At 36.9% G+C, this 22625-nt stretch overlaps 1 protein-coding gene across 3 annotated transcripts in view; it reads right to left on the bottom strand.

The window, feature by feature from the left end:
• Positions 1 to 2056: 2056 nt before the first annotated feature.
• The window catches only part of Pcdh19 (protocadherin 19), a 104359-nt gene continuing 83790 nt past the window's right edge, over positions 2057 to 22625 (bottom strand). For all 3 annotated transcript variants that reach the window (XM_051178828.1, XM_051178829.1, XM_051178830.1), the window contains one exon: positions 2057 to 3266. In XM_051178828.1, coding sequence (XP_051034785.1) covers positions 2677 to 3266 — 590 coding nt within the window. In that variant the 3' untranslated portion in view covers positions 2057 to 2676. The remainder of the gene's footprint in view (positions 3267 to 22625) is intronic.

The raw sequence follows: 22625 nt of genomic DNA, 5'->3' as shown, positions 1-22625 counted from the left end.
GCCTACAAAGCCCTCTTAGAATGTACTTGCACTTCCATCAGATAATTGGAGGGGGAAAGATACTTCCTTAATGAGAGAGAGTACTCCGAACATATTGAATAAAACGTTTGAAAAACAAAATCTCTGACTGCCCAGTGAGAACAATGATTTTAGATGGACTAAGCTTGGAATTAAAACTAAATTCTGGGAACAAATTTTAAAAATTTTATTTGTTTAAAAAAAACAGTAAAAATAAAAATCAATGCCACTGTTACTCAGTTTTTAATTGGCTGGTAAGACAAATGTCAGTCAGTGGCATCTCTACACTCCAACATTATTTTCCACTTCCCACAGTCTTTCAAACTCCCTAGTTTCCACCGAGCAGAGTAAGAAATCCACCTGAAGAAAGCTGTCCAATCTGACTACAAAGTGACCTTGAGGTGTTAGCTTGCAAGACAATATCAGATGGATCATGGTGAAGATCAGTCTAAATTCTATAGGCAGTCATCCTAACTTAAAGGGCACTTTCAAAAAGTTAACTATGTTAATCAAATAGTCCCTTGAAAGGAAAAAAAATATCTAATTCATAATCTACTACACCAAAATGAAACAAACATGTGAGAGAAAATTAAATGAAGCAAGAAGAAGATGCACAGGTCTCTAACTGTGTCAGTGTCAGGGAGAAATTTGCAGCCAACCCAATATTTTGCATGAGGTAGTATTCAGAACTGAATATAAAATAAGGATGTATTTGTAGTTTCATTATAGGTTCCTTTTATCCCCAGAAATCGTCTTCCCCTACCTAACCCCATGCCCAGTGACTTACCCATCCCCTCCCTTACAACCCTCCCACATCCCACAAAAGTAAATGCTCCTAGTAATGTATAAAGCTAGGAACTCAGGTAAAAATAATGAAAAAAATTCAAAAAGCTGACTTTATCTACCTAAACTTAAGAAAATAAAATCTTTTCTGAATTCTAGTTCCCTAGTGTCTAGTGTCTAGGCTTTCTTTCTAAGTGTTCTTGAATTACAAAAAGAAGAGGGGAATCAAAAAAAAAGAAAAAGAAAGAAAGAAAGAAAGAAAACAAAAAACTTGTTTCTTTAGAAACAATTCTTTTAAGACAAAGATAGAGCAAAAGTTTATTTTAAATAATGAATTCTTAGGCTGCAAGAATACTATGTTGGCTAGTGAATATTAATAGACAGATGATAAAAAGGCGGTATTTGTGCAGTGTTTAAAACAACAAAAAGAATTGGCTAGTCTGTTAATTTAAAAAGGCATATTCCTAGCCTACAGCAAAAAGGAGCTAAATCTACGGGATTTTTGTTTTAATAATTTCTTGTTCACATTTTTAATCAAAAAAGTATTAGTCATAAAAAGACGAGTTCAAGTGTCTGAGTGTCTCCGTTTAGAAGGCACAGTAATTAGATTAGTGATGTTAGTACCTGTCTTTTCCTAAGTGTACACTTCATACTGCTTACTCTATCATTATTTATAAGCCTAAGGTAAAGAGCAACATGGAGCCCTGGATTCCAGCCCATGATGTGCTTTACCATCTAATTCCAATCATGATTGGGAAAACACTGAATCGGGAAGTGTGTGTCTAAAGAGATGGTGATTTAGATCTCAAAATAGACTCAGTCATGTTGCATGAATTTTAGACTATTGGAGACAGGGAATTTCTCAGCCTGAAAACTAATAAGTTCAGGAGTACCTTTCCTGTTCAGGGTCTGAAAATTAGAAAAAAAATAATTTATCTCATAAAATTTTCAGCACAGTATTTCTGCCAACTGCAAATTAGATAGCAGCATATCCAAAACTGACTTTCTACAATGATCTAGCACAGACCCGGGCAGAAGACTGAAAGGCAGGAGAAATCCTCTGCAAGGTGAACAATCACTACATGGATTAAAAACGTGAGTGTCCACCAAGTTACTCAACCTCTAGGTGTGGTGTTGCTCATTCATTTGCTGTCTCAGTTTTCTATATTTTGTTTTTGTCTGTATTTTTATTATTTTTTAAGAAAAGAAAACATCAACCTTTAAAAGCCTTTTGCCATCACCACACACATAGCAATTTGCAATATCAAATACAACAACAGCACAGCTAGCAAAAGGGTTTTTAAAGCAGGGGCGTCCACAGCAAAGTAGCGGCATTGGAAAGTACTCGAGCTTCAGAAACAACCTTTTGGGGGCTCGATTTCACATCACTGAATCAATGAATAGTACACAATAAATGACCAATAACTTGTCTACACTACAAAAAACGGTGGCGAGCTTATTAAAGGTGTCCAGAGCTTTCTTTTTTTTTCTTTTTTTTTTCTTTTTGCTTTTTTAAATGTAATTCCTCACAAACAATGGTAATTTATATTATCATTTTGACATATAAAAATATATAAATTCAAACACTTAATACATAATACTTTTCACAATTGAATTTACCTCTGTTTCCCCAACATCAAGGCCCCATGAACAACTCAAGCCAAAGCTAATTTGCTCCAACTGAACACCCCTGCTGCCTGTTGAAACCAGAGGGATTGTCACGGAATGATAGTCACTTATACACAATACATTTAGGGAAAGCTCTACAGTGCAGCAGCCACTCAAGAACCAACTATTGGTGAGCAATTAAAATGAGCAGCTGCTGCATCTTCACTAGCCAGTGTGATTTCTTTCTCTCTACTTCCCCAGATGGGTTTACAGAACGATATCCTTCAGGCGCTTCACGCCAGGAGATTCCTTGTCACGACCTTCCTTCAGAATAGGATTGACCTCATGCATGACTTTCTCACTGTCGGCTCCACGGGGCTCAGCTTCAGAAGGTCGAGAGGCGCCATTGTTGCCATGGTACTCCAGATCATGAGCTGGAGGAGCCAGGGCGACCGTGTAAGACATAGAAGGCTTGGTGGGTAGAGGGCTCTTGAGATGGAGTGGGGAGGTGACAGGGCTAATAGCCTCACAGCCATTGCCTGCCTCCCGGATAGCGCTGTTGACTTTGGGGCTGCAGATGGTCACATCGACAGTCCTCTTGCCTTTCAGGATGGGCCGCTCCTCAGTTGGGTGGTTGCTGACATCTTTTCCGAAGGTTGCAAAAGTCCGCTTGGTGGGGCCGCAGTCGTCATAAGCCTCAACATCAGCAGCAGTAGCTTCAATTGACAGAGCGATGATGTTCCTCACGTGCTCAGGAGACTTGGAACGGGTGGGCATGGGATTCCGGGGCATCCAGCATCTATCAGAGTGGCCAAGAATCCGGCATTCCTCCCTGCAATGAAATCCTTCATTCTGGTCTGTAAGAACAAAAGGAAGGCGTTAATTTCCTCAGCTTTTGCCAGCAATCACTGCAACCCCCCCAATGTTCAGATCTCTCTTGTATTCATAGGACCCTTTGGGAAATGGCACTTTGGATAGGCATTTATTGACTTTTGAGACTAGTGTGAAAAAACAAATTTTTAAAAAGCTATAAATCTCTCTCTAAACACTTCTAAACACTACTCTTTTTTTTTTTAATGATCCTCGATGTTCCCACTGCTGACAAAACAAAATTCCTAAAATGAAACAAGTTATGATGAAACAGTATTTTTAAAAGTTTATCCTGAGTGTAAGGTGTGGGGAGTCAGCAATTTTATCAACACCTACTACTGCTGAAAAATCACCTGGGTTTGAAACTGCATTCAACAGAAGAGGAAGTAGAAGCAAGGTAAGGAATCCAATACTCACCCTATCAAAGAAACTTGCCCATAATTTTTATGAACACTATCAACCCCTTTCCACCTTACCCACCAGTAAAACATGGTGCTTCCACTTAGATTACTGTGCTGTCTCTTTAAAAACTTATTACATAATTTATTTTTAACCACCAGTTCCAAGAAATCAATCACTTCCTTATAAAGTTGCTATGACTAGATTTCCAATCAGAAGGAATACTTCTGGAGAACTCACAAGTTTCAATTAGCCCTACACACAGACACACAAAAGCACACCTACCTCTTATATATTGGATATCATTTAATTAACCACAAACTAGCTATTTCTCCGTACTTCTTGTAATTTTTACATTTATTAAGGACCTACTTCCTAATGAAATGTACATATATCTAGTAGAAATGCAAATTGCCACAGCTAAATGGGAGAACAAAATAGATGGTTCCTCAAAAAAAAAAATTAACAGGAAAATTACCTAATCTACCTCTCTCATTTCTGGACATATTTTCAAAGAAAATAAAAATGATAAAGAACTCTGTAAAACCAAGTATATCATTATACTGCTAACATTAGCCAAAATACAGGATCACCTGAGCTGCCCATCAGCAGAAGAATGGATAAAGAAAGTTCGGTATGGACACTTACTGAAATTTTATAGCCATAAACAGAAATCAAAACGGAAACCCTATCTTTTGAGGCAAAGTAGATTAAACTGAGCAAAATAAGCGAAGACTAGAAAACCAACTGCCATATATCCCTCATATAAGTAAGATACAAAAGTAAAAGTGTAGCCATTAGAAACTAAGAAAGGCACAGCTGAGGGGTGATAGAAGTAGGCACAAAGCACAAGTCCTGGAAGTCTAACAAACAGCAACAGCACTACAACTTACAATAAATTAGGAGTTGAAATCTCTAAAGAACAAGAAGTCGATCAAAATTTTATTACATTGATTTAAATAGTACATGCTATATATGTGTATTAACATGCCACAGTGCACCCCTGTGGTGGTTTGAATAGGTATGGCCACCATAGACACATGTATTTGAACGTTTTGACCTTAGAGAGTGACATTATTAGGAGGTGTGGCCTTGTTGGAGTCGGTGTGGCATTGTTAGAGGAAGTGTGTCACTGTGGAGGCAGGCTTTGAAGTCTCAAGCTACTGCCAGTGTGCCACACAGTCTCATTCTGCTACCTGCAGATCAAGATGTACAACGTTCAACTCCTTCTTTAGCACTATGTCTGCCTGCATTTGCCATGGTTCCTAGCATGATGATAATGGACAAAAACCTTTAAAATTATGTTTTCCTTCCTTTATAAGAGTTGTCATGGTCATGGAGTCTCTTCACAGCAATAAAACCATAACTAAGACAAACATGCTACTAAATCTTAAATGTTTTGTCTAGAGAAATGTCCAGAGACCTACAAGACTAACCCCAACTAACATTCTTAGCAGCAATGGAAAGGCCACCTTTAAATGCCCTTCCCTGATAATGAGATTGATAACTAACTTATATGCCATCATAGAGCACTCATCTAGTAGCTGACAGAAGCAGACACCCACAACTAAACACTGAGCCGAACTCATGGAATACAGTTGCAGAGAGGGAGGAGTAATAAGAAAAGGGGTTAAGAGCAGGCTACAGAAACACATAGAGACAGCTGACCTGAACAAGGGGGAGCTCATGGACTCCCAGACTGATAGCTGGGAAACCAGCATTGGACTGACACAGACTCCTTGAACGTGGGTCTCTGTTAGAAGTCCTGGGCAGTCTAAGGAAACTGGGATGTGTCCCTGGTGCACAAAAGGACTTTGGAAGCACATTTCCCAGGAGGGATACTCCCTTAGCCTAGAGGCAGGAGGGAGGGCCTAGACCCTACTCCAAATGACTTGACAGATTTTGATGATCCCGCCTGGAAGGCATCACCCTTCCTGTGGAGTGGGGGTGGATAGGATGGGGGCAGGGGACATCATGGGAAGGATGGAGAGGGAACTAACTAGGATCAAAATGTAAAATAAGAATATGTGTGTGTGTGTGTGTTTTGTTGATTGCTTTAGACCTACCAAAGACGATCTTGTCAGTTAGACTTCCCAATTATTACAGTAATATGTTTTATCTTTCCAACTCAGGTGCATTCAGGGCTAATTCTTTTGTTTAACTCCTAGAGGAGCTTTCTATGAAAACTACTTTATCAAAGCATGGATGAAGGGTTAACAACTACCTGACCACTGAATAAACATGAATTAAAATGGTTTATTTATAGCACAAAATTTCCAGCTTAATTTATGTTTATAACACTCTTATATAACAATGACCTAATGTAAATTTTCATCATATTGTACAATGTTTCACAATATGATCAGCTTAATAATTACAAAAGTAAAACCCTAGGTAGTACTAGAAGAGATAGGAAGGCGTGAAGAAATAAAACGTCAAAGGAATTCATATGTGAATGCATATAAATTAAGTATAGCTGTGTCCACCATTCAAACACACACAGAGAGAGAGAGAGATAGAAACAGAGACAGAGAGACAGAGAGAACATAGCCGTTGGAACTGTATGCTGTGCTGTGACCTCCATTTTTGTAAGAGTAAGAAGCTAATATATAAGGGGCTTTCTTGAAATGAATCTATACATAACACACCGCCTTGTGTACTGTATCGTGTGTGTGTGTGTGTGTGTGTGTGTGTGTGTGTGTGTGTGTGTACATTGGTTCCTTTATTTACAAAAAAAGAAGAAATGACACATGAGAGAAAAGCTTTGAAAGTAGTTAGGTAGCAAAGATTTTATCCATGTTGAGTATAGATTTGAAGACAACTGTGGCACTTGTCCTCATTTAAGCTATTTACTGACTAAAGGAAAACTCTGAGTAACTGGGTGAAGACATTACCAACATTTTTAATATGGATGTTTCCTGAACCATTTCAGTATTTAAGAATGATGCACTCAGATTTTTGCATATTTGAAAACAAATAACAAATGAGCATCATCAGTAACAAGAGAAGTGCCTGCCACAGAGCTAGGACAATTCTTCAAATGCAAGCACAGTTTTACATCATGACTGCATGAATAGCCATGCATGTGAAAAATGAAGGGTTTGCCAAACCCCTTTTGATAGCCCTTCCTTGCAAACTCCAAGGGATGCTATCTACTACTTTATCACAATTCAACATGAATATGTTCCTGGGGAGGCATAAAATATGAAAATAATAGCAATATGTTTGCACATTTAGAGAAGGCATTTTTTGTATAAGCTCCAAATACATGAATAGAAGAGTTGGTACATGTCCTGTCAGTTTCATCTAAGTCCTGTGCTTTCTTCAGGAGGTGCAAGGGTTGTTATAGTACAACAAAATATACAGCTTTGGAGCTTTCTGAAGAAGAACACCTTAACTTTTAAGGTGCATCTCATAACTTTTCAAGTAACAGCTATGAAAAATTAGTGCCAGCTTTTGAGAGGATGGGATAGATGCTGAAGAAGTAAAAATATACATAGTTCAATAATTGACTTCCATTTCTATAAATCAAAACAAGTATCTCTAGAAGCCAGGATAAAAACAAAAATCCAGAATGCAACATAAATGTTGTTCCTTTTGTTCTTAAACCAAGGCACAAAGGTAGAGAGGCCTTGGCTTCTAAGCCATGGAGCAATCATGACCATGTGAGCAGATAAAAAGAGGAGATTCTAGTCGATCATTAAACTGATACTACAGACCACTCACTTACATTCTAGAGTATAACAATGGTGAGCCACTGTAAAGTAGACTCTACCCAAAGCAATCGACATTTTATTTCTTATACTGTGTGTGTGTGTGTGTGTGTGTGTGTCTAAAGGGAGCTCTCTTTAAATTTTGAGACTGAGTCATTTCCACCACCATGCAATAAGAGAATCCCATCCATGTGTTACCCTCAAATCCAAGTATGTTGTTCCTTTTCCATTCTAGATTGCTTCAAATGAATAGCAATGAGGAAGTCTAGATCTCTAGCACACACTGCCTCCTAGATGTTATGAATCTAGAAAAAGAAGTAGTAACTCAGATTTCTCAGAAGAATCTTCCCCCCCCCGCAAAAAAATAAAACTGAGTTGCCTACTGTTTATCAACTACATAAATGAAAAATAATCACTGTCTGGGAAGAAAAAAACATAAACTAACATAGTAACCTCAAAAATGTAATCATTCTAAGCATAATAACCAAGCTTGCTAAGTTCATCTCAGTTGCACATGAGGTACAATAATAATTATTAGATTAATTATGTGAGCTTATATTCACTGTTCTCTCTCACTTATGCAAGTAATGACATGAATCTAAAAGTCCCATTTATTAATAATTTCTCACTTAGGATGTAAATCATATACATATATTTCCTTAACTACATACCATAAATAGTGAATTGCTGTTTATCAGTTTTGGCTCAAATACCATGATATTTGTGTGATATTTATACCCACTTTTTATATGAGAGAAGTCATAGTTAATACTGACAGAATAAATGTACTCCAATTCATAATTTAAGTTTAGTAAAGAAATTCATTGCAACATTATATGTAAGAACAGCACCACAAAAGATACCTCTGTGAATATCAATAAAGACAGACTGTAAAAAAGAAAATAAAATGACTAGTATAAATAAAGATTATGTGGCTGCAATTATAAGAGTTGGGTGTTGGACAGAGGTGTGAAACTTGAGAGAAGCCATTTTGTATCACCCATCACAAATACTCAGTATGCTAGCTCATGCTTAAAAGGCTAATGATTTAATAATTCCCTGTAAGGTGTCCCTAAAAAGCATAGATGTGACTTGATACTTTCTTACATCTTTATCTGAAATTATTGGCCTAAATATAGGCAAAGTGTAAGATTCTAAAACCCACAAATAGTTGTAAACATTCAAACTCACTGTCATATACAGAAGTGTAAAGGCAGGTAATTTTTTAAGGCTTTCTTTCTTTTAAACATTTTTGAGTGCTTTGCTTCTGTGTATGTAATTAAATTGTGTGTATGCTTGGTACCTGAAGAGGCCAAAAGATGGTGGGGGATTCTGCAGACCTGGAGTTACAGATGATTTTAAGGTACCATATGGGTGGTGGGAAATGTTCATTGCTCATATGCAAGTAGAACAACTGCTCTTAAACATTGAGCCATCTCTCCAGTCCCAAGGCAAGTGATTTTAATTAAAGCATACACATGAATAAGGTTGACTAATGAATTTGTCAACTAGTCCCCCCTACTTCTGAAGTTATCCCAAGGTTTTACAAATCAGAAAAAAAATACAAAGTGGGTGCATAAATTTGGAAGGACATAAATCATAGTGTCGAAAAGTCTTAACTTAAAGCATAGTTGTCTTAGACAAACAACAAGAATAAGAAGAGATGAGGCTCCTGAAATCTACACAGAATCAATAATTCTGTTATTTTTTGTTATCAGGACATTGATGAGAGAATTTCCAAGCATCTGGCAACAAATAAACAACAAATAAATCATCAAAACATCAGTCTCACAAACTTGTAATAGGTTTAACAGACAATTATAATTATGTCATGATGGATAAAGAAATAATACAGATAGAAAAGGACCAGAATATGTTGTTTTATATAAACATCAAAAGTTTGTACAGCAATTATCACTGTCTTTGAGACACAAAGCAGCTGTTTTTTCAGATAAAGGCAAACAATGTGCTTCAACAATAGAGTCTATCCATGGTCCCTCCAAAGTAATAAAAGCCAACTCTGACTTTGCTGAAATTTTCAGAGTCCTGGAAGAATGGAAGAGCTGAGAGGCTCTCATGGGTTTCTATAGGTGTTCAGTAACAATGAATGTGGTCAACAACACCACTAGTTCTTTACTGTGATTCGAAGTTTTAGTACAATATCTCAAAAAATTTAATGACCAAACACAAGACTCCAACACTAAAACAGTTCAAGGGTACAGTTACCTTTTTAAAAGTGATTTCCAAATAGGAAAATGTAAAGTGAGTTCCAACTACTGCAGATTCTAAGTAGCAACAGTAATCCAACATATAAACAAGTGATACTTTAATCAGAAAAGCTTCCTGGGTAGTACCATTATTCATCTACATAACTTATTGTGCAAAAAGCCATGGGCAAGACAATCTACAACCAAGACTGGGTCAATTTTTGTAAAGTATAGTGAAAGGCATTACTGCAAAGATTATGAAGAAGGTAAGGGCCATGAAAATTGGTCACCTTTACCTAAACAAGAAAATTTGGGATGGACTGGAGAAACTGCTAAGTGGTGAAATGCATTTTCTGATCTTTCAGAATATCCAAATTTGGATCCTACTTTCCAAGTCAGGTGCTTCACAAGTGACTGTGACTCCAGCACCAGGAAATCTGGTGCCCACTTCTGGACTCCACAGGAACCTAGACATATATGGCCTATACTCCCACACATACACATGAAAAGTATCTTTAAATGAAACACGATTTTGATTGGTATTCCATTTGAGTAACTTTCTACCCATCTGAAGCAGAGATTTTTAAAAAATACCTATTTTTATCATTAGAAACAGAGTCCCACTTCCATTAGGGATGACAATGTATTTCACTTTTAAAAAAAAATCATTGGACTTTTTTCAAGACAAGTATGACAAGTAAGATCAATCAAACCGTATGAAGGCAGGATGTTATGAAAATTTGAAAGAGAACTGGCCTATCTATGAGGGTATTTGTTCTTATTTTCTCCTGTTTTGTCCTATCTGGAGCAAAGTCATAGTGACTATGCTACAATATCTATTTTTTTCTTTTGTTCTTTGAGACATGGTTTCTCTGTGTAGCCTTGGCTGTCCTGTAGCTCAATCTGTAGACCAGGCTGACCTTGAATCCACATAAATTTGTCTGCCACTGCCCCAAAATTCTGGGATTAAAGACATTGCAATATCTATCTTAATAGCAATGCATTAACTCTGTGAAAACCATGAGCCTATAGATGGCAAAACAGAAAGATACAAGGACTTTGGGATACTGAAAATCTATAGCCGCTTCATTAGATCTGAACACCTCTTATAAAAGAGGGGAAAATAGACTCCTTTTATTTAGGGTATATATTTTCTTTGGTAGAGACTTTATTTCAAATAGATGAACACAAGTCATGGTAGATGATGTTATTCCTGAAATCCCAACTAGAATTTCAATTTCTCAATGATCCCTTGGACTAAGATAGGGCTCATAGAACTTCTCTTTCTTAGCACTTATCCCACCTGAAATTACTTGTCATGTATGCTTTGCTTGCTTTTTAAAGCTCTAAATGAGCAAAAACTATGTCAGCCTAGTTTTTTGTCTACCCAATAAAACTAGCAAAAAGCCCACTACAGATAAATAGTGAATAACAGTTTAACTTAATGGAATGATAAAAAAAGTACAGACAGAACAAAAAGAAACATAGATTGATCCTCAAGATACTATGCCAATGATGTAATTCCTGAAATTCGAAGTAAATGTTCTAGCTAATAAAAACATTTTAGAAACCTAAAAAGTAATCTGTGTCACTTTGTCAAAGGCAATAAAAGTGGAACTTGAGAAACCTTAGTCAAATGACACGTGGTTTGGGGTGGTTCCCATGAGCTCTAGCATGCAGTTGATACCCAATGGAAAATATAATTGTTTCAACCTAGAAATTTCTTATACTATTGATAGTTAGCAATGACTGTACTGTGATAAATTAATAACTTTAACTGAGTTTAAATGCATAGTCTATGAGCTTAATGTTCAAATATCAGTTTCTTAACGTCTAAAAATTGTCATTGATTCTCATAAAATACAAGACTAATATAATACAACATAAGATAAGTCTTCCAGATCTGCAGGAGAAGCTAGTATACTCTGGCAATATTATTCCCCAAAAAATATTACAAGTCTTCATAACAAAGTTTATGTATCAATCTCTTATGCAAGGCATTGCCAAAAGGAAGAATTATTAAAGGAAGATTTTTCAATGCCTTTGGAGTCTGAAGAAAAAAAAAATCTATCCTGTTTCTATAACTTGACAAAAATTCAGAGCACTAGTGGGCTCAATGAAAAAGAAAAGAGATGAACAGGAATGTTGAAGAACAGCTAAGAGCAGGAATCACTATGGGACTCAGTCATTCTATGTTTGCTTGGATCTAGTTGATATTTTGAGAATTTGCTCTGCTTGGATGTTTAGATACAAGGAGAAAACCACCTTCTAATTATCTAAAAATATTCAATAACAACTTCTCAAAGTCAGAGGTGAGTGGAATTACACTCACTTCATAAAGCATAACCATAACAGCATCTGTAAAACATGTAAAGGGGCATCCATGAAGGCTAACACAGTTTTTATAGACTTGGGAGCCAATAGTACTAAGCCATCTGGTAGCCAATCTAATTCTGATGAAATTAGCATTACAGGCTTTACTACAAACAGCTACTTGCATTTTACTCCCTTCTGCTTTTACTCCTTCCCTAAATCATTTTGTTTTCTACTTCTCTAGACTCCTACTTATTAACAGACCTTTACCCCAGAGCACTGTGCTCTGATACACAGCAGACAGAATCTGAGGGGTAGCAGAATTGTGACTGACATTTGAAATACTGATGTGCAGTTATTTGACAGATATGAAAAAGTGTTCTCTGCAAACCAGTCCTTATCACTTGGAGACAATTTTCTACATTTTTCATTTATCTAGGTATACATATTAAGAAATTTCAGTGGTAAAAAGAGGATCTTTTATCAAATTGAGGCAATTTTTTCCCATTGGTAATTTAAATAACACTCAGTACATATGACCCAAATTTTATGGTGTGGGGAAGAATAAACACAGGGGTCAGAGTGGGGATGGGGTATCAAATAAAGTTACCAAGAATGGCAAATTGATGCTGCCAAAAACAGACCAAAAGAGGAAAAAAGCCAGTCCTGATAGCCTAGCAAGGCATTTTCCGAATAGTTGATAAACACTAGTAATTCTTTAAAGGTTAGTTTTGGCTTTTCACAGAGAAGGCAGCTCAAAAGATTCATGAGTTCCAACCTTGTCCCAAATAATTTAACAGATCAACATTAGTTGACCCATCCAATAGCTAGGATCTGATGGCAAGTGGTGCATAACCCTTTCTCCTGGTGCATGGTCTGATCACCTGCAATTCACTTACCACCAATGGAACATGGAAATGGATTTAAAAGATGGCCCTTTCAGAATTAAAAGAAATCAAATTATCTTCAGTGGAATCTTTAGTGCTGAGCTGGTTGAAGAGACAAAGTTAAAACATATTCAAGTATAAGTGCTTGAGAATTTAATATTTATGATAGATGACAGTGTGGCATGTGCAGTTCATATGAACTAAGTTGCATTTTGCAAATCACAAAAGTTCCTGGCATTTTCAATTTTGTACTGGGGCTCAATTCAATTCAGTCCATAAAGAACAGATATCAAGATGTGTATAAGCATAAATCATTTGTGCTGATTCATGGGGAGCAAGGAAATGAAGCAAAGGGCTACCCAGAAAATTGAGAAAGAGAAATAAGAAGTGGTGACAGTGACTGAGATAAGCAGAGATTAAGTAGACTAAGATCTTTGTATTTGTCTTCTGTGATGGAAAAGAAAATTGTGTGACAAAGTGCTGGGCTTCATCTAAGTGCTTCGAAACCATTGGAAAAAGCATCTTTACAGATAAAATATGGGATGACACAGGTCACTGAACTATTCCCTATGATGTGGAGATGTGGAGCACTGAGATACTGCAATTTTGAATGACATGAGACTGTTTTCAAGGGTCTCGCTGTAAGATTCTCTACAGAATTAAGCCCCTTAGCCCATACAAGTAAGACTCTTACAGCACTTAGTCATGTCCCTGAAAACTTTGATCAATTTGTTTGATTTTGTATAGATTAAACAGAGTCAGATCATTTCACATATTCAGAAAGTATGTATGCTGCTGGTGGAGTCTTTGCGTTGTACTTCCCAGGAGCTCTGAACCTAAACACAGCTATAATTTAGTTTCCCCAGAAAAGATAGACAAACAATTAGTTCATTGCGGAGTTGTAAAAAAAAAAAGCCACTTTGGTATGGATTTGAGCTATTGGGTACCTGAGACAAAAACACACAGTAAAGATGGCATATGTGATGTTGTCAGATAAAGGAAGACAGGGTATGCTAACTAGAAGGAAAAAAATTCCCTTGTAGCAGAGTTGCTTTATGATAAGAATGCTTGCCCAGCATATTAGAGATTCAGACATTGACACCCAGCACTGAAAACAAAGCACTTTCATTTTTAAAATGAAAATTTCATGTTGGAGGTAGGAGGAACATCCAACAGTAGTGTTCCCCTTAACAGGAACTGAGATTTCCTTCAGTTAAGTCCCAGGACACTTGGTTTTGTGGAAAGTACAATAATGGCTATGTGTCAATAAACACTGAAATTTTAAATTTTAGATTCCTTAGTGTTTATTTTTAATTCCAAACACTTTGTGGGACTTAAGGGACACATTAAAAAGACTATGTTGGTAATTCTCCAATCACTCATTCAAATTTGTAAATAAAGTGTTCAGTAAACTAATCATTGTCTCTTGCAATGACTCAAGAGGCTATCATGCCATGTCTTTAGCTGAATAGTAATCACTGGAAGTAAGCAGGAATATTGGAGCATTGGTAGCTATTAGTTACCCAGGGTAGACTATCTGTTACCAACAGAAGCCTTGTAGAAAATTTTAGCATTATCTTGGTGGTTCAGTATAACTTCAGCAACCATCTGGAATGCTGTAGTGTGATGACACTGCTTCTGGGTATAGCAAACAGCACAATCATTAAAAAATTCATTTCAGATATCTTCCTGCAAGCTAATAAATTTTATAGCAGTTTCAGTCCTTCTTTCTTGCAACAAAGAAAAGCTTAGTTCCAGACAAATTAAAAGTAAATTGATTGCCTTAGGGAAATATATTCAAATATCACTTTTCCATGCTAGAAATCTTTTTGGAGTGGAATATTGAGTAGAATAGTGAAATAGATGGTGGGGATAATAATGTAAACATATAGAAGTAAGTAGATGAAGATGATAAGCAACACAGGAAAAGCACTCAACTTATGAAGTCCTTATTTGCACAACTAGGTAGAAATCAACTTAAAATAAAATGCAAATGTGTCACTGGGGTGCAGACCTAACATTTGTGCTAGAATTTATGAATAATAACAATGAATAATGAATACTAAAATTGAAGGGATCAAACATCACCTTCTGTTTACTTGTCATTATCCATCTCTCATGGACAGTGCTCAATTTTGTTCTTTTGCTATTTTCTTTAAAACTGCACAGAATCATTCTTTTCTTTTTGGGTTGTCCACTTAATCACTCCACTTAGAGGAAAGCAGACTATGTGTTCTTAGGTGCTGCCTCAAAATCAATTACACAAATTCAGAAGAAAGATCAATTAACCTATTCTTTGAAGAAGTCTGAAGATGTAAGGGTGTACTACATTTGCCCTATGATCATATCCGGAAGGAAACAACCCTTATACCTTTAACACATGTATGTTTCACTACTTGCCATCACCTTTCCCAACTCCTCACTTATTATGCAGAAAATGGAGGGTCCAAAGAGCATTAAAGAAGACTTGCCATCTATTTGGGCCACAGCTCTGAGGGTTTTTCTTGAGTTGATTCAAAACTATGCCATCAGGAGTAGCAGAAAATCTCTTGGGCTAAAACAACCTAAATTAAAACACTGACAGTTCTAGAAAAAAAAAATCTTGTAGAAACTGATAGGCATAGTAAGCCTAGATGGTACCAGCCAAATAAATCCACCCCTCCATTTCTCTTCATTCTCCCACTCCCCACATCATCACTTACACCACTACTAGTTCTAACAATTATTTCCATTCACAAATTAAGACAAGAGGACAAATCAAAATATTGCTGAAAAAGAGACTCATAAGTTTAAATACTGTGACCATTTGCAGATACCCTTGGCATAAACTTTTTAATTGTATCTACTAAACTCCAATCTTACTGCATTTTCCCCTTGTTGGTTAAATGTGTATCTTTCATGACTGGATCTATGAAACATAGAGCTAATTAGCAAATTCCATGCAGTAATGAGAGAAGACTTGATTAATCTGTGCAGAAAACAGGAGAGTACTAAGAGTAGAGAATTGGAAGCTTCATTCAAACCTACATGATTTCCATTCTTTAATATTCAAATTTAGCAGTTTGAAGACAGGTGAAGAAGTGTTTAACATGAAATGTTGGATTTTAGCATGAAAATACTCTGAGAGTAAATTGAAATTATTAATTACAGAAAAAGCTTCTTTGGACCTATAGCTTTCTTATCCTCTTAGTTCAACTTCAATTTTTTATTTGTTTCAATCATTTATGAACAGGAACCAATATGTATTATTATTAAAAATACAGATGAAATAATCAGTTTTGGAAAAATGCAAATGATGGTGAGTTAAAGAGATAAAGATCATTTACTCATATATTAAGACATAGCACAAGTCCTGTAACATCCACAGACCGATGAATTGGGCTGGCAGTGGAGAGCTTTGGAAGGAAGAGAATAGGGCATATAAATATAGTATTTAGAAGATTTCAGGAAGCATTCAAAGAACAATCTGAACACACACAGAGAGCGCATGTGCAAAGGAGAGGGAAGTTGTACACAGAGTTGTAATGCTAACATAACTTCCTGGATAAAATATTTATAGAACAAGGGCACCAATAAGTGATTTTCTTCTCTTGGAAAATCTTTACACTCATCAGAGTTTGTACAGAGTTTGTACAAACTGAAAAGTTCACATTTTTTAACATTCAGTTGTTCAACCCAGTATAGGAGATCAATAGTAGTTCAACAGACTACTCATGAGGAATAATTTTACTAGGACAAACTTTTGGAATGAATCTAATTCCTTGTGTAAAAGGACACATGTGAATCCAGTGCTTAAGAAGCATTTTTATGCTGTTCAACAGATTGAAACAAAAATGTATCTTCTTGTCTGCATGCTATTAAAAAGAACCTTCCTTCTGGCATGGCTGTTTACAAAGGGAATGAAGATTGGGCTTGCCTTCCTTCTGTGCCACCCAACTAGACACAAGAGGTCCAGGAAAAAAATCTTTAACACTAAGTAATATTTAAAATTTAAAATAATCACAGTATCTAAATGTTTCAGCAGTTACCCAAGAACTTGGAAGAAGCCAGAACAATTTGAAGAGAGCTGTTAAACAGATTGTCCAGAAAGTAGATGTGACTGGTCATGGTGATACACCTATCATCCAGCACTTGAGAGGTACAGGCAGGGAAGTCAGGATTTCAAGACCAGCCTCCACTACACAGAATGTAAATGTGTTTGGCTGTGAAAGTGCACACCTATAATGACATCACCAGTGTGAGAGAAGGCTGGAAACTCACAAGTTCAAAGTCAGCTAGTCTATTTAGACTCTAAACAAAACAAAACAAAACAAAAACTAACAGTAGAAGTTAGAGAGGATGCTCACATCTCCCCTTTGTTTAGGAAAGCTCTTGAACTCACCTCAGAGGAAACTATCCATCTGTACTAGTTGCTTTCTTTTGACCATATGCTATAGATTATTCAGAACAGGGGAATAGCACACTGATTATGCAGTAGAAAGAACAAGCCTGTGAAATGTCCACTGTCAGTTCCCACAGTGTATTTAAGACTGAATTGTCTTTACAAAATTTCACCATATTTATAGACACTGAATGAAAGAAGCTTCCATTGTTCAATGAAACTTTTACTCTAACCTCTAAATATTAAGTACTTTCATGGATTAATTCCAATTCCTGTCTGAATCTCATCTTCCTTGTCTCCATTACACAGTGTTCAACTCCTTTCTCCTGTGTCCAAAATATCCAGTCATCTTAAAGTCTCTCTCCAGGCTTCATTTCTCTTCCTTCATCTTTGTAGCCCTTCCTTATCATAGAAAATCTTTCTGCTAAAAATTTCATATCGCCCTGAACTACAGGGAGTGAAGGAAAGACAACAGTAATGGGCAAGTGTCTGCCAGGAAAACCACTGATAATGGAAACAGTCCATTTTCTAGAGACACTTCCTCCTTCCCGCCAAAGACCCTTCAATATGCCTGACATTTCTGTGGGAACCCTCCTATTATGAGAAACAGCTGTGTCTGGAATGTTCTTAGTAGTATATGCTACCAACACTGCTTACAAGATTAAGAAAAAAAACTTTAAGGAGAGGAATATTAACTATAAAATTTCCTAGTCTGCATACCCTGTGAAAGAGCTCACATTTTAACATTTGCCATAAAACAAAAATTTTAAATCTTAGCAATATCTTCAATTTTTAAAATGGTACCATAAATTTATATTTTTCCAAAAGGAAAAAAATCCAGTTCAGTAAACTACTCAACTATTTGCTCAATGGAAACTGGTAGCTTAATGTAACACTGGCCTTCTCTTGCTTGCCCTTCAAGTCAAGATCATTGGGCCATCAGCCAAAACCCAGAGAAGTAAGTTTCATCTTGGTGAATTGGAATCTTTAGTGTCAGACACAGTCAGCCTGACTAATGGGAGCCATAGCTTGCCAAAACCCACAGCCTCACTGTCTGTTCCACTCATCAAATATGTTTAGAAGTCTATGGCACAAACCCAGCAGGCTACAGATCCCAATCAAGTATCAATAGCTTAAGTGTAAGTGATTGTGAATGAAGTACAAGCCAAATGTTTCCCTTTTAGTTGCAGGAATTCCAATGCTGTTATGGCACCAATAATGCTCACATTTAATGATTCAGACAGGCATCCACCAGCTAAGTGTTATGGGATTCTCTGCACATGCTACAATTACAGCATGCAGCACAGTTAATAGGTATCTCAGTTTGAAGTTTCAGAGGCAACACATGGACAATATTGACAAGACTTCCCACATGTCAGTTGAATATGATGAAAGATGGAAGGGTCCCTATATTTCCTGCTGGGTACTCTGCAGGCATGTTTCCATCTCTTTTTGATTCCACATCGACTAAACAAAAGAATGCCTATATGTGTGTAGATGTCTTTAGTGAATCTCTGACTTCACTGGCATCCCAATATTGATCATCAACAGTAATTTACTGAACTTCTTCACTTTGCTACTTTTTAATTCTTATAGAATGACTCAAACTCAGTGCTTTCTCAACTCAGCATTCTTTTCTCAATTCAAAGCTTCCCATCATATAAACATTTTCAAAGACAATGATTTGAAATGAACAGCCCAGGAAAATGATCTTACTTTAGTAATTTATAAAAATCCTATATGCATATAGGATTGTGATCCCATCCATTTCCATTACTATCTTATGCCACTCCCACTACAATTGACTCCCTTCTTCTCAACCAGCTTCTTCCTACTTTCATGCATTTTTTTTTTTTGTATGTGAAGGTCTTGTACACATACCCACAGTTACTGTGCGTTCATGAATGCAGCAGACTTGTTATGTCCTAAGATAGCATGTCATAACACTCCTGTAATCACTTCTCCCCTTTTTTTGGTGCTCCGTGGGCCTAGGGAAAGGTTGATGCTGATGCCCTTTTTAGGGTTGAGGATTCAACATGGCTTATTCTCAGTACTTTGTCCAGTAATGAGTCTCTGCATTAACTGTCACCCACTGCAAAAAGAAGCTTCTCTGAATGAGGCTGAAAGTATCACACTAATCAATGAGTATAAATAGAAATACTTGTAAGAGAATTTGTCGTTTAGCAAAACATTGATAGGATGTAATCCTATCAACCCTGGACCTGTGGCCTCCTCAGCCAGAGGCTCTTGACCAAGTTTGTATTCCAGCCATGCAGCAGGCTCAAACCCAATCAGAAGTAAGTCCTTCAACAACCAGTTGCATCAAAAATTAATATCATTAACTTCTTTATACCTAAATTCAATGACACTTCAGTACACTGAAAAAGTAATGTTTTTCTTTCTCTCCTGATCACAAATGTGTCCTAAAATCCACACCCATTAGGAATCCAACTATCACTTCTTTAACCAGTGAGGGAAAATCATGAAAGCTTACTATTTCCTCAGAAAGATCATGTTTTGGAGGTCATGCATATGTATGCCTGTGTGCCTCTTAAATCACTAAGACTTTGATCACTGAACTGAGCAGATCCAACTTCCTGTATAACTGTGGAGAGAGGCATGAAGGAAAGGTTGGATGGTCCATAATATTTGTATTTATTTTTAAGAAATAACATGTATTCTATAATAATGCTCAGATTTTGAAGTCTGTAAGATTAAATATATTAATTCATAACTTAAATCTGAACAAAGCTGATTCCAGTTACTGGATACAAGAACAAATTTCTCCAATCAACTAAATATTACCCACACTTCATTCCTGTCACCACATGGAAGAACAAATAGAATGAAATTTTAGCTGCAGTTTTAACAGGCATTTTTAGATTTTTTTTTGTGGTATTTAATATTTTACATTTCCTTATTCTGTCCAATACCTCCCATTTCTTTGTTTCCTACTGCAGTATCATGGGGATATGATTTTTCCTAACCCTTGCCTAGTAGTTCCCACCCCCTACTGATATGAAGCTATAAAAAATTATAATTAACTCCAGCTGCCCCATCTTCACTTCTGATTCTAGGAGCTGAGCAAGCCGACCCCGCAGGGTGTGGACTAAAGTGGGTGGAAGAATGTCTGGCTCTATCCCAGCCATGGTGTGCCTCACCCAAATTGCAATCCTCCCCCACTAGACAATACCTAAGTTCTGCAATCATGTTTACACAGCTGGAACTGCAACTGCACAGCCCCTGAAAATCATGCACAGAAGACTAAGACTGTTCCCCGCTCCATTCTGAATTTAATCCTATTTCTTGAAAGAAGAATAAATGAATGTATTAAATTCCCAGTGTCATGATAAGGGTGACTGGGAAAGAGCCTGAACACTCTCTGTCTGAGCAGAATGTTCATTATCATGATTGTAGCAGCCCAAAGGCGTGAGGCTTTCTATCTGCTACTAAATAAGCAGCCGTCAATGATAACTTCCTCCAGATGGAACAGCAGTACTACCAGAAAACACGACCACCCACTTCAGAATTCATTTTATCATTATCTAAAAAATGACAGGGTAAATGACTTTGGTGAAGCAGGGTTTCTTGCCAGTCTGGCACTTGAGAGTATAGATGAGAATGCTCTCCCCTTCATAGAATCCCCTGCCTGAAATCTGTCGTATTCCAGTTCACCAATGCCAAGGAGCCCTCCCAACAGCCCCATCAGTACCTAAAGTAAAGAAAAGATAAGGTGTAAGGTTGATCCTAGCTTGACACTGTATTTGTACTGAGAGCCTAAAGCCACAGAAATCCGAAGATTGCAAGTTGCTGGAGTTTTGGGGTTTTTTTGTTTGTTTGTTTGTTTTGCTTTGCTTTGTTTTTTTAAGCAAACATTTTTGCTCCAACCATTTATCCAAAGCCAAGTTTCTCTCAAGAAAAAGGAGGCATGACCCATATTTACTGGAGTCACTCAAGACTTAACTTGTTTCACATCAAAGGGAAAGTTTACACCTCCACAGAACATCAGAGGCTAGTCTTTCTCAGTAAAGTTGACTTGTATATAAGGAAACTCCCTTCTAAGGGCAGTCTAGCTAAGGGTTCTAAGTCTGTGGGCTTTGGAGTAAAACTGCCTCTCAGTCCGAGCTCTGAGATTTGATGGCACTGTCATGGAAGTAACTTAAAATAACCATGACATATTGGATTTTTTTTCAATCTGGAAGAAAAGACTAATAAGATTGACCTCTTGAGATTGGTGGAATAATTGAAAGAAAAAAGAAAAGCACGCTGAGCTTTAAAACTGTATAGCAATGTGGGAGAATTCAATACACCTTGGATGTAATCACAGAGAAAGCTCTAACTCATTGGGAGCTGTGGAGTCTAAGCTGGTCTCATACTTCATTATGTATCCAACTACTGGTGGACTACAAAGAAAAGGATACTAAGAAACACTTTCTTTTAAAGACCTCACCATATTAGGCTACACGTGTGACCCAAATGTCATTCTTTTGTGTTGGATTCACATTAAGATGCAAGTACTATTTGAAAAGGGGAGAACAATTTAAGAAGACCCTGGAAATAGTTAGGACCTTAAAGAAACAGCATAGAACAAATCAATTTTTTTATGTGGATAGTAGGGAAAAAGCAAATAAAGGATGTGAAAACGGGGCTATGCTTAGAAGGGTTAGTGATAGGGTAGAGTATAAAAACCTAAACAGTACAAACAGTATTTGATGCTTAGATTCTCAAGTGGAGTTAAGATGCAGGAAGACAGATATAGTTACACTATGCACACATTGTCTCAAAGACTGAGCCTTGCATTTGCCAGAGAATGTGAGAAATGCTATTTCACTGGTGCTTGCTTTTCATCCTAGGCACAGGGCTACTGTCTTTGTTAAAGATCTCATCCTTTAACAGATAGAAACACATACATGCAGAAGACATTAAAATTCAAAAACTAGACTTTAGACAGGAAATATCGACAAGATGTCTAATATGCTAAGTACGCAGAATTAAACTGAATGAGGCACTTGGGACCGGCAAACCAAAGCGGCTGCACCACTCACATTTGGAATGGAAGTACTAAACCAACAGTCCAGAAAGTCTTGCTGTTGATTAGCAGAGAGAATAATGGGAGAAGGGAAGCAAGGAGGAATACAGATGTTGACTTTATATTGTGAAAACAAAAGAAAGACACAGTAAGAGGAAATCCCAATAATGAAAGTGAAAAATCATAAAATTAAAGTCCTTGGAAATAGGTAAAGTCAAAACACCTAGAGAAAACAAGCAATCACTTTCTTAAATAGAGGTACATAAAACTAAAAAATAAAGATGGATAGGCAAGAGAGCCCTTTAAAACCAAAGTAGAGAGCCTGTGACAAATGAGGCCCATTTAATTCAAGGACAAAATATATTTATGGTGTCTTATCTTCCATTTCTCCACTAAAACCAAATCATGGATACTAAA

Source organism: Phodopus roborovskii, unplaced genomic scaffold (genome assembly GCF_943737965.1).
Source record: "Phodopus roborovskii unplaced genomic scaffold, PHOROB, whole genome shotgun sequence".
NCBI lineage: Eukaryota > Metazoa > Chordata > Mammalia > Rodentia > Cricetidae > Phodopus > Phodopus roborovskii.
Note: the sequence above shows the minus strand (reverse complement) of the source record. Positions and strands in the feature narration are given on the sequence as shown.